The sequence below is a fragment of the Papaver somniferum genome, chromosome 5 (assembly GCF_003573695.1).
Source record: "Papaver somniferum cultivar HN1 chromosome 5, ASM357369v1, whole genome shotgun sequence".
In the NCBI taxonomy this organism is placed as follows: domain Eukaryota; kingdom Viridiplantae; phylum Streptophyta; class Magnoliopsida; order Ranunculales; family Papaveraceae; genus Papaver; species Papaver somniferum.
Window position 1 is genome coordinate 125,622,410 of NC_039362.1, and position 11,787 is coordinate 125,634,196.

Here is an 11,787-nt window from a genome sequence, read left to right on the forward strand (position 1 = left end):
ATCAAGAGGGACAATTTCTATGGTCACTGGAAGTTATGATCTTTTTTAATATTTTTATGGTCAATTAGGAGTATGGATTTAGGTGCTTTTGACGAAATTGTAAGGTTAAGGCCGTTTGAACTTTATGTAATGGATGTAATCGGAGTATTATTAATAAAAAAACTAGCCGATTATACGAAATCGGTAGATTATTTTGTTAAACAACCTACCGATTGTAATATTCGGTTATGTTATGAGTCAACTTTCTTTCCGATTATGGTGTTGTTTGGTTCCAGGAAACAATTTTTTTTGTACTTGTGATATTCGGAGGATAATTTTTTTGTAAAGTTCCGAATGTACGATGGCCCAAAAACCAGAATTTGGAAAAACTTATACTTTTCAAATTTTGTCTTTGAAATAATCGGACGTTAAATTAGTTACCAAAACTTCCGAATATGGGATGTCTAACCTTCAATATTGGCCCTTGGAACCACCTGGAGCCATGGCGTGGTTTGTTTTGAACTTGTGATATTCGGAGGATAGGTTTTTTATAAAGTTCCGAATGTACGATGGCCCAAAAATCAGAATTTGGAAAAACTTATACTTTTTAAATTCTGTCTTTGAAATAATCGGACGTTAAATTAGTTACCAAAACTTCCGAATATGGGATGTCTAACCTTCAATATTGGCCCTTGGAACCACCTGGAGCCATGGCGTGGTTTGTTTTGAACTTGTGATATTCGGAGGATATGTTTTTTATAAAGTTCCGAATGTACGATGGCCCAAAAATCAGAATTTGGAAAAACTTATACTTTTCAAATTTTGTCTTTGAAATAATCGGAAGTTAAATTAGTTACCAAAACTTCCGAATATGGGATGTCTAACCTTCAATATTGGCCATTGGAACCACCTGGAGCCATGGCGTGGTTTGTTTTGAACTTGTGATATTCGGAGGATAGGTTTTTTATAAAGTTCCGAATGTACGATGGCCCAAAAATCAGAATTTGGAAAAACTTATACTTTTCAAATTTTGTCTTTGAAATAATCGGAAGTTAAATTAGTTACCATAACTTCCGAATTTGGGCTGTCTAACCTTCAATATGGGCCCTTGGAACCACCTGGAGCCATGGCGTGGTTTGTTTTGAACTTGTGATATTCGGAGGATAGGTTTTTTATAAAGTTCCGAATGTACGATGGCCCAAAAATCAGAATTTGGAAAAACTTATACTTTTCAAATTTTATCTTTGAAATAATCGGACGTTAAATTAGTTACCAAAACTTCCAAATATGGGATGTCTAACCTTCAATATGGGCCCTTGGAACCACCTGGAGCCATGGCGTGGTTTGTTTTGAACTTGTGATATTCGGAGGATAGGTTTTTTATAAAGTTCCGAATGTACGATGGCCCAAAAATCAGAATTTGGAAAAACTTATACTTTTCAAATTTTGTCTTTGAAATAATCGGACGTTACATTAGTTACCAAAACTTCCGAATATGGGATGTCTAACCTTCAATATTGGCCCTTGGAACCACCTGGAGCCATGGCGTGGTTTGTTTTGAACTTGTGATATTCGGAGGATAGGTTTTTTATAAAGTTCCGAATGTACGATGGCCCAAAAATCAGAATTTGGAAAAACTTATACTTTTCAAATTTTGTCTTTGAAATAATCGGAAGTTAAATTAGTTACCAAAACTTCCGAATTTGGGTTGTCTAACCTTCAATATGGGCCCTTGGAACCACATGGAGCCATGGCGTGGTTTGTTTTGAACTTGTGATATTCGGAGGATAGGTTTTTTATAAAGTTCCGAATGTACGATGGCCCAAAAATCAGAATTTGGAAAAACTTATACTTTTCAAATTTTGTCTTTGAAATAATCGGAAGTTAAATTAGTTACCAAAACTTCTGAATTTGGGTTGTCTAACCTTCAATATGGGCCATTGGAACCACCTGGAGCCATGGCGTGGTTTGTTTTGAACTTGTGATATTCGGAGGATAGGTTTTTTATAAAGTTCCGAATGTACGATGGCCCAAAAATCAGAATTTGGAAAAACTTATACTTTTCAAATTTTGTCTTTGAAATAATCGGACGTTAAATTAGTTACCAAAACTTCCGAATATGGGATGTCTAACCTTCAATATTGGCCCTTGGAACCACCTGGAGCCATGGCGTGGTTTGTTTTGAACTTGTGATATTCGGAGGATAGGTTTTTTATAAAGTTCCGAATGTACGATGGCCCAAAAATCAGAATTTGGAAAAACTTATACTTTTCAAATTTTGTCTTTGAAATAATCGGACGTTAAATTAGTTACCAAGACTTCCGAATATGGGATGTCTAACCTTCAATATTGGCCCTTGGAACCACCTGGAGCCATGGCGTGGTTTGTTTTGAACTTGTGATATTCGGAGGATAGGTTTTTTATAAAGTTCCGAATGTACGATGGCCCAAAAATCAGAATTTGGAAAAACTTATACTTTTCAAATTTTGTCTTTGAAATAATCGGAAGTTAAATTAGTTACCAAAACTTCCGAATTTGGGTTGTCTAACCTTCAATATTGGCCCTTGGAACCACCTGGAGCCATGGCGTGGTTTGTTTTGAACTTGTGATATTCGGAGGATAGGTTTTTCTATAAAGTTCCGAATGTACGATGGCCCAAAAATCAGAATTTGGAAAAACTTATACTTTTCAAATTTTGTCTTTGAAATAATCGGACGTTAAATTAGTTACCAAAACTTCCGAATATGGGATGTCTAACCTTCAATATTGGCCCTTGGAACCACCTGGAGCCATGGCGTGGTTTGTTTTGAACTTGTGATATTCAGAGGATAGGTTTTTTTATAAAGTTCCGAATGTACGATGGCCCAAAAATCAGAATTTGGAAAAACTTATACTTTTCAAATTTTGTCTTTGAAATAATCGGACGTTAAATTAGTTACCAAAACTTCCGAATATGGGATGTCTAACCTTCAATATTGGCCCTTGGAACCACCTGGAGCCATGGCGTGGTTTGTTTTGAACTTGTGATATTCGGAGGATAGGTTTTTTATAAAGTTCCGAATGTAAGATGGCCCAAAAATCAGAATTTGGAAAAACTTATACTTTTCAAATTTTGTCTTTGAAATAATCGGACGTTAAATTAGTTACCAAAACTTCCGAATATACCACACAAATCATTGTCATTTGAACTTGTCTAACTTAGTTACCCAAACAAATTTCCGAATGTACAACAAAAATCATTGTCATTTATCTGCTCTTCTTTACTTTACGACCGTGACTACCTTCCAGTCCTGCACGACCACGGGTTTGAGCACCTTCAGTTTGAGCACCTTCAGTTGGAGCATCTTCAGTTGGAGCAGCTTCAGCGCTCGATGAAGCTCGTGTTCTTTTACCCGTCTTTGATACTGCCACCTTGGGATGATGCCTCTTCGTGACTTTCTCCCCAAACTGGGTAGCATAATCTTCGTTATCCATATTATCAACTAGATCTCTAGCCTCTTTGATCTTCTCAGCTGGAATGGGATCTCCGCTCTTCAAGCATGCAGTTAACATTTTGGAAACACGCTTGAACCTATTCACCTGTTTTTTATACGTAATGACATAACATCAAACGGTAATTACCTAAGATTTATAGGAATAATATAAAATGAACAAAAATATAAGAACACGCACCAGTCTATCATAACCAGCTGGTTTGTCTTTGATGATACAATTATAACTTGAACCCGCCGCAGTAGTGTTGGATTTGATTTCACGGATAACCAAAGGATGTGATACCTTGTTATACCAACTCATATAGTCTGGAGAAATTTCATCACCTCGGTTGGTTCGTCTACCAGTGTCGATAATGAAGTCATTCCTCTTATCCCAGTTATCAAGAACAGTAGGTGGGCCTGTATGAACAATTGTAAGATTATCACCACTAGAAGAGCACAACTCCAACTCCAATTTGTAATAATCCCCCATTTTATCCAGAGGTTGTTGTTGTATATACCCGTGTTGTCGCATCACCCTAGAGGGGTTATACATCACATATCCTGTGGGGTGCCACAATGGTCCAAAATAAATGGACAAGTCCGACCGAAAATTTATATGCACACTGGCTCGATCTTCCTTGTATGGATCAAAGCATACGTCCGAGGCCTTCAATTGGTCCAAAATCTCCCTCATGCGAATCAACTGCTGCTCTTTTGTCCTAGAACGGTTGTCTTCAAATATATACTTTGTTCCTCTAGGAGTACCTTTTCACCACCCAGGGTTCTCTCCGGCCAACTTCAGGATAGGGAAGTGGTCATAGATCCATGCCTATATACATAAGAAATCAAGTTTTAGTAAATAGATTGTGTATATTCGGTAGTAATTTCCAAACATAATTTCCGATTATATATAATCGGAAACAAAACTGAGTACCTATCTACCGAATACCCAACATTCGGAAATAGATATGGATCATTTCCTACCGAATATGCGTCATTTGGAGTTCAGTAACCTATAGTTTTTCTGGCCTGTATATTCAGTAGTAATATCAAAAAAATATTTCCGATTATATATAATCGGAAATAAAACTAAGTACCTAGCCACCGAATAACAAACATTCGGAAAATAAGATGGATCAATTCCTACCGAATATGCGTCATTTGGAGTTCAGTAACCTCTAGTTTTTCTGGCCTGTATATTCGGTGGTAATATCAAAAACATATTTCCGATTATATATAATCGTAAATAAAACTAAGTACCTAGCCACCGAATAACAAACATTCGGAAAATAAGATGGATCAATTCCTACCGAATATGCGTCCTTTGGAGTTATGAATATGCGTCCTTTGGAGTTATGAATATGCATCATATGTATTGTCTACCGAATAAATATAGAGTGAGTTATAGAGTTAAAGAAAAAACCTGCAATAGAGCCACGTTCCCGGCAACTTGGCAGGTTCCTAGCCTCGACGCCTTTCTCAACTCTTCCATCAAGAATGCTAGGCATGCCGTGCCCCAAGAATAGTCACCGACTTCATGGAGAGGATCCAAAAGTTGTATAAGGTTGGCGTCGATCCGGTTGCCAGAAGTATTGGGGAGTATGACACATCCCAATACACAGAGGAGATATGCAGTGGCAGCGTGGTTCACTTGCTCATCAGTTAACGTTCCATTCTTTTCCTTCTCCAAGGTGCCTCGGAACATATTCATCAAAGCTGTAATGTTGATCTGTCTTGTTCTATAACTGACATGCCTCCTAAACTCTGTTGTTGTTGTCTCTTCATCCCAACCTAAGCACTTGTTAGTTAGAGAATAAAGTTGTGCCCAACTTAACTGCTTTGTGTAGTTAAACTTCACAGCTGTGCCTTGGTCGGGAAGGTTAAGAATCTGCACAACATCATCCGGGGTGATCGTCATCTCCCCAAACGGCATATGGAAAGTATCGGTCTCAGGATACATTCTCTCCACGAACGCCGATATGGCCACACGATCATGTTCCAACAATGAATTCTCGGCGGCATTAGCTAACCCCGAGTTGGCAACAATTGTCTTGAACCTTTCACATTCACCGGATAAAGGCCACGCAAGCATTTTTGTTGGTGCGGCGGTAGGTTTGAGTAGACGGACCACATCTTGATGATCCTATTAAAGTACATAAAAAAATCCTTAATACAAGTATTACGATATAACACATAGACAATACATTAATAAAAAATAGTAATTTTATTACCTCGGTTTCATATATTTCTCTGGCCCATGAGTCTTTGTATCCAAATAGCAATTTTCCTCCATCCGCTGGTAGTCCAAGGATTGTGCCTGCTGGAATACCCTTCTTCTTCAAGTGCTGAGGGACAAGATGTGATGCTTTCTTAGCAATATCCTTCCTTACAACATCTTTTCCTTTTTTGGCTTTTTGGGTACCACTTGGTTGTCCTTCTTCTTCTACTATTGCCACTGGATCAACTGGTTCAACACTTGGTCCTGCACTTTGTTGAGCGGCTTGTTCAACACTTGGTCGCACCCCTTGTTCACTGCCTTGTTGTTCAACAGTTGGTTGCACTCCTTGCTGACTGCTTTGTTCTTGTTCGCTTTGTTGAGCACCTGAATTATCTTTGGCACTCCTTTCCCTCCTAGCACTAGCTGTCACTTTCTTCCTCCCTTCTCGACTTTGTCTAAACAACAAAGAAAGGAACAATATTCACAAGCTATACAATCGGAAGACAAAGTATGAAAATATAACCCGAATGTACACATTCGGACGTAAGAAGACACATATTGTTCCCGAATACAAAACAATCGAAAGCTAACTAAACATATTTGCAACCGAATATACATCAATTGGAGTTCAGAAGCTGTAAATTTTTCATCCTACACAATCGGAAGAAAAAGTGCACCTCTATAACCCGAATGTACAAATTCGGAAGTAAGAAGACACATATTTTTTCCGAATGAAAAACAATCGGAATATAACTAAACACGTTTACAACCGAATATTCATCAACTGGACTTCAGAAACTCTAAAATTTTATCCTACACAATCGGAGGTATAAAACATTATATTGTCTTCCGAATAAATACTGGCCCCAAAATGGGATTTTTCCTATATCAGAAATTTTGAGATTTTTTCGATATATATATATATATATTCGGTAGTGAGTGTTCTTCCGAATAGTTTGTGTCTACTTAAATATATTCGGTAGCCAAAAAATTCATTAAACTACCGATTATTAGCAGTTTGTATCCAGGAAGATATGGCCACCAATATTCGGCAGATAATCATCAAATCTTTCTCCCGAATACTGTCGATGTTCTTGAAAAATGAAGAACACGACTACATTCGGAAGTAAATGAGCATGCATATCGTCCGAATCTGGATAAATAACCGAAAACCCTAGAAATTTTTTTTCTCGATTCGTCGAATTAAAGCGAAATAAACCCCAAAAATGATAGATTCTTACCTAATTGGGGCCATTTGAAGTTGACGAAGTGTTTGAGTCTCGGAATCGCCACCACCGACTACATTGCCGGGTACTTGTTCTTCGCGTTCTTCGCGTTCTTCTTCATTTGCAGCAAGAATTTCTTTATTTCTTGCTAAAATTCCAATGTTTGGATCGATACCCCGAGCAACATTTTTGGTTCTAGGTCTGTGGGTTTCATTTCTCTTATCCATTGTTTTATAATCGAATCGACGATGTTTTGATTTTACGATTCGCCGCGATGCTTCGGTTGAACGAGGAAATTTTTTTTTTCTTCCACAATCGGAAGATAATATGAAACTGGAAGAAGAAGAGTTGAAATGAGTAGAATTATTTTTGATTTGGTTTTTATACAGTTTTACCAGAAGGGCATTTATGTAACTTCAATATCATATAGGGTACCCCTTAACTAGAGTCTTTGGCTGGGTATAAATTGATGGCCCCTAAATTCTTTGGGATGGCCCCTAAAAACGCCAGGTTAAAAAGACCTAAAATGATTTAACAATGTTGATTCAAACACCTCGGTTATCAAAAGAAGAATGTAGAACTCGAGTATGTCGACACAGAAGGTGGGACTCTTGTATTGGCAGCATATACCAAGAAGGCTCTTTACCAAGTAAAATTTATGTGATCACCATTTACCCACAAGTTAGTACTGGAACCCCACAACACAGTTTACGTGGAAAATGTGAACCAATCAAATCCTTTATATATCCCAACACACCAAAAAAAAAACAGTAAACAAAACAAGAAAATTAGAAAAACATTTTACTTCATCTCAGACTACTAAAGATTCATCCATGGCTAATTCACTATTACAATCTTCGGTTCTTCTCTCCAAATTCTCTTCATCATCACCATCTTCAACATCTTCTTCTTCTTGTTCTCTTCCATGTATTAGCAACATACCCTCAAAATCAACAGTTCAGAGAAAGAGAAGTGTGGTTCTTAGAGCAGCAAGTATCGAAAAGGCTCTAAATGATTTGCCAGCAGATGTTGATAAAGTAATTGACGGTGTTGAAAAGGCACTTACACCTACCTCTGAAATTAAGGTCAAATTGCTGGTGAGTTGTTAAAACCTGTAGCTGACTTTGCTTTAATTGCAAATCTGATTCTGGAATTTTGATTAACACTAGGCTTTATTTGCACATAAAGTGAGTGGGTTTGCTTAAATCATTGCAGAGTATCGTTGCAGGACTGAATAAAGGACTTGCTGCGAATGCAGAAGATATGGAAAAGGCAGATGCTGCTGCCAAGGAACTCGAAGCTGCGGGAGGAACTGTTGACATCTCAGAAGACCAAGAGAAATTGCAAGGGAGATGGAAATTGGTATACAGCAGTGGATTCTCATCGCGTACTCTTGGTGGGAGCCGTCCAGGGCCTCCCATTGGAAGGCTACTACCAATAACACTTGGCCAGGTATGCTCGTAATAATCAGTTCTCATAACACAGTCTTATAACATAAATAATTGATGTTATGCTCGTTATACTAATTTATTCCTGTTGCAGGTTTTCCAAAGAATTGATGTCTTCAGCAAAGATTTTGATAACATAGTGGAGCTTCAATTGGGTGCTCCTTGGCCGCTTCCACCAATAGAAGCTACAGCCACATTGGAACACAAGTTTGAACTCACAGGTTAGTGTTTCTACAACAACCATCTTACCAAACAGATTTTGTTTCATAATGCTTACGAGAGAAAACAAAGGAACAGTTTAGACAAAGAAATTAGACAAGACTCTGGCCATATAGTACAAGAGGCGGACTTCAAACGGTAAAAACAAGCCATGACTTCGGGGGACTTGCATAGAGCAGCCCCCGATTATGTGCAGGATCTTAGCTCTTCACCTGACTTTTGTGTTCGCGCCCAATGAGCACCAAGTGGGTTTCATCGTGGGTTGTGAAATACAGCCATTGTACTCTTGTCAACTCTAGCAGACGTTTATTTTTCGTTTCATTGCCCATTCTCCGTTTAAAAAACTGAAGTTTGTGTTGGGTTATTCAGAACTGTTTGCAAAAACACTACTGTGTTTCTACTTTTTTGGAACATTTCTTTACATTATGTGTTGTCATGTCTAGGATCTAACAAGTTGAAAATAGTATTCGAAAGAACGACGGTGAAGACTACTGGGAACTTAGCACAGCTTCCACTACTCGAGGTGCCTCGAATTCCAGATGCATTTAGGCCTTCATCCAGAACAGGAAGTGGTGAATTTGAAATTACATATCTGGATGCTGATACTCGTATCACAAGGGGAGATAGAGGTGAGCTGAGGGTGTTCGTAAAGGCATAATTTCAAGCACGATTTTGAATTACATATCATTTGTAAATGTGCACTTCACTGTTGTAGTAATACTATTTTTACACAAGTCTTTACTATGTTACAAAGACAATACTTTAGAGCATTGTATTCAGGGGAATTTATATACCCCAAACTTTCATATATACACTCAAATACCTAAAATTTAAGCAAATTGGCAATTTCCATTGATTTCTCATGTTTTGAGCAAAAAGAAGAAAAAAATAAAACGATAAAGTAAAAGATAAATGATCCGACTCAAAACCTCGGCTCAAAACAAGTGAGACTAGAAAAGATTTCACTCCTGACTGTTGGAGGATGTCAGAATTGGAACCCTGAATAAGATTTCAACTAATAAAACAATCAATCAACCTCATTGTCCTTTGTGTCTGATTTGGTCGAGCCCACCCATGAAAGGTCTTAATGGTTCAGGAATCACTATAGAGCCATCTGCTTGCTGGAAATTTTCTAATAAACATACTATCATCCTTGGAACTGCACATGCTGTAGCATTAAGTGTGTGCACAAATTGGGTTGTGCCTGCATTAGCCTTCCCCTTCTTAGAATTTGATGAGGTTTGTTCTGTTGAAGGTCGAAATCGAATACCCAAACGCCGGCTTTGATAGTCTGTACAGTTGGACGCACTCGAAATCTCTCCATAGCGTCCTAGACCTGGCATCCACGCCTCAACATCAAATTTGCGATAGGCAGGTGCGCCCAAGTCCCCTGTTGCCATATCCAAAGTCTTGAAATGAAGTCCAAGTGACGAGAAAAGGTCCTCCTCAATTTCAATAAGCTCTTGGTGAAAGGAATCACTATCCTCTGGTCGGCACAAGATGAACATCTCTACCTTGGTGAATTGATGAACCCGATAAAGACCCCTTGTGGCAGAACCAGCAGCACCAGCCTCAGTACGGAAGCAATGTGAGTAGGCAACATATTTTAAGGGTAACTGAGAATCAGCAAGAATGGAATCCATATGAATACCTCCAACTGGAATCTCTGCAGTTCCAATAAGGCATTGATCACTGTCCTGAATAGAATAAACCTGCGTATTTGATCCACGAGGTTGGAAGCCACATTTTTCGACAAGAGACGAGCGTACAATCTCTGGGGTAGTTAGAGGTGTAAAACCCCTTTTCATGGTTTCAGCAATTGCCCAGTTTGTCAGACCCATCTCCAGCATTACTGCCTCATTCTTTAGATAATAAAATTTTGACCCGCTGACCTCAGAGGCTGCGTCAAAATCAAACAAATCTAGCTCTTTCCCAAGCTGTACATGATCTTTAACAGGAAAGTCAAACTGGCGTGGACTACCAACCGTTTTTCTTAGTCCGGAACAATCTTCTCCTCCTACAGGAACTTCTGGATGTGCCATATTTGGTATACATTGTGCTTCCTTCTGAAGCTTCTCTGTAAGTTTAAGAAGATCTTCTTCTAATGTCAAAAGTCCTTCCTTGAGAATTTTTCCTTCTTCAATGAGTTCCTGGCGTTCCAATGGTTGTAATTTCCCTTTCATTTTATTAGCAACAACATTTCTTTCCCCTCGGAGCCGTTGAACTTCCTGTCATCTGTGCGCAAAAATTAGGTACAATAATTTCAACCATACCAACAAATTCAGATCTTTGGTGGCAGGACGAAAAATATGATGGTGGCAGTTAAACAGCTGCATTGCATCAAAAATACGACTGAAGATGAAAATTAAAGATCATTCTACACATTAGCCTACAATTTGTTGTTTGAGGACTGAAAAGAAATGCCGATAGGTATAATATTCAATGATTTTACAAGATTATCAGTAAAGATAAGATTTTTGATGAAAACAAAGAAGCCCAAATTTGTGGAAATGAAAAGAAAGGCAAAAACCCTAACCTTTTGAAGATCGAGTGATCTCTCGTACAAATCAAGAACAAGGTCCAAATCAGCAACCGAATTTCGACTCTTAATGTTGGAACCAACTGCATCTTTATTATCACGAATCCATTTGAAATCAATTGTAGCTTTCCATTGATAAGGTTTGGCAGTTTCTTTCTCCGCTGGAACTGAAACTGCTCTAGTAAGAAAAGGAGGGAATTTATGAGTTTTGGCCATGTGATGATCAAGAGAATGTAAAGTTAGGGTTTTGGAGGGTGGAGATAGTAGAGGTCTTAAAATTGAAGAACATGACGAAAATTTTAGGGTTCTAAGTGTTGCACCTCTATACGAGAAAGCCATGAATGCAACTTGAAGCAGAGGTTAGACTAGAGCGAAAGATTTAACCGCAAGGGTCGACACTCGGGATAGTGAGGCAGAAAACAAATTTTATTTTATCGTGAACGCTCATTTTAGGCATGCTGAAATCTTTCTAGGCATACTGAATAAAGACAAAAAAAAAAGGATTGTGAAATAACAAAACCAGATATCCCCTTAACCCAAATTTTTTTAATGATAAATCTACCCTTTACGTATTAGTGTTAGTAATCTAGATTAGCGATTAAATATTTTGTTTAGTGATTAAGATAATTTTCAGAATTATAAAGGTTGTTTAGATGAAAAAATTTGGGGGGGAAAAATCAAA

General features: G+C 38.1%; 2 protein-coding genes across 3 annotated transcripts; one reads left to right on the forward strand and one right to left on the reverse strand.

Moving 5' to 3' along the window:
• Nucleotides 1-7,658: 7,658 nt before the first annotated feature.
• On the forward strand, nucleotides 7,659-9,422 carry LOC113282621 (plastid-lipid-associated protein 6, chloroplastic-like). The gene is made up of 4 exons (XM_026531664.1): nucleotides 7,659-7,996; nucleotides 8,115-8,351; nucleotides 8,442-8,568; nucleotides 9,010-9,422. Exons 1-4 carry the CDS (start codon nucleotides 7,733-7,735, stop codon nucleotides 9,222-9,224), a joined length of 843 nt encoding a protein of 280 aa, XP_026387449.1. The 5' UTR covers nucleotides 7,659-7,732; the 3' UTR covers nucleotides 9,225-9,422.
• Nucleotides 9,237-11,494, reverse strand: LOC113282619 (serine--tRNA ligase, chloroplastic/mitochondrial-like). Of its 2 annotated transcripts, none has more exons than XM_026531662.1 (2): nucleotides 11,103-11,494; nucleotides 9,237-10,794 (listed from the first exon to the last, which is right to left on the reverse strand). In XM_026531662.1, exons 1-2 carry the CDS (start codon nucleotides 11,442-11,444, stop codon nucleotides 9,604-9,606), a joined length of 1,533 nt encoding a protein of 510 aa, XP_026387447.1. In that variant the 5' UTR covers nucleotides 11,445-11,494; the 3' UTR covers nucleotides 9,237-9,603. The 2 variants fall into 2 exon arrangements, with proteins under 2 accessions (XP_026387447.1, XP_026387448.1); XM_026531663.1 differs by having other exon boundaries at nucleotides 9,237-10,801; nucleotides 11,103-11,230.
• Between the last annotated feature and the right edge of the window lie 293 nt (nucleotides 11,495-11,787).

Excerpts from the sequence above, each read along its gene's own strand:
- LOC113282621 (XM_026531664.1), top strand. The coding sequence starts at position 7,733 with ATGGCTAATTCACTATTACAATCTTCGGTTCTTCTCTCCAAATTCTCT. Across the intron at positions 7,997-8,114 it reads AAATTAAGGTCAAATTGCTG|AGTATCGTTGCAGGACTGAA; the intron begins GTGAGTTGTTAA and ends AAATCATTGCAG. Across the intron at positions 8,569-9,009 it reads ACACAAGTTTGAACTCACAG|GATCTAACAAGTTGAAAATA; the intron begins GTTAGTGTTTCT and ends TGTCATGTCTAG.
- LOC113282619 (XM_026531662.1), bottom strand. The coding sequence starts at position 11,444 with ATGGCTTTCTCGTATAGAGGTGCAACACTTAGAACCCTAAAATTTTCG. Across the intron at positions 10,795-11,102 it reads GATCACTCGATCTTCAAAAG|GAAGTTCAACGGCTCCGAGG; the intron begins GTTAGGGTTTTT and ends CACAGATGACAG.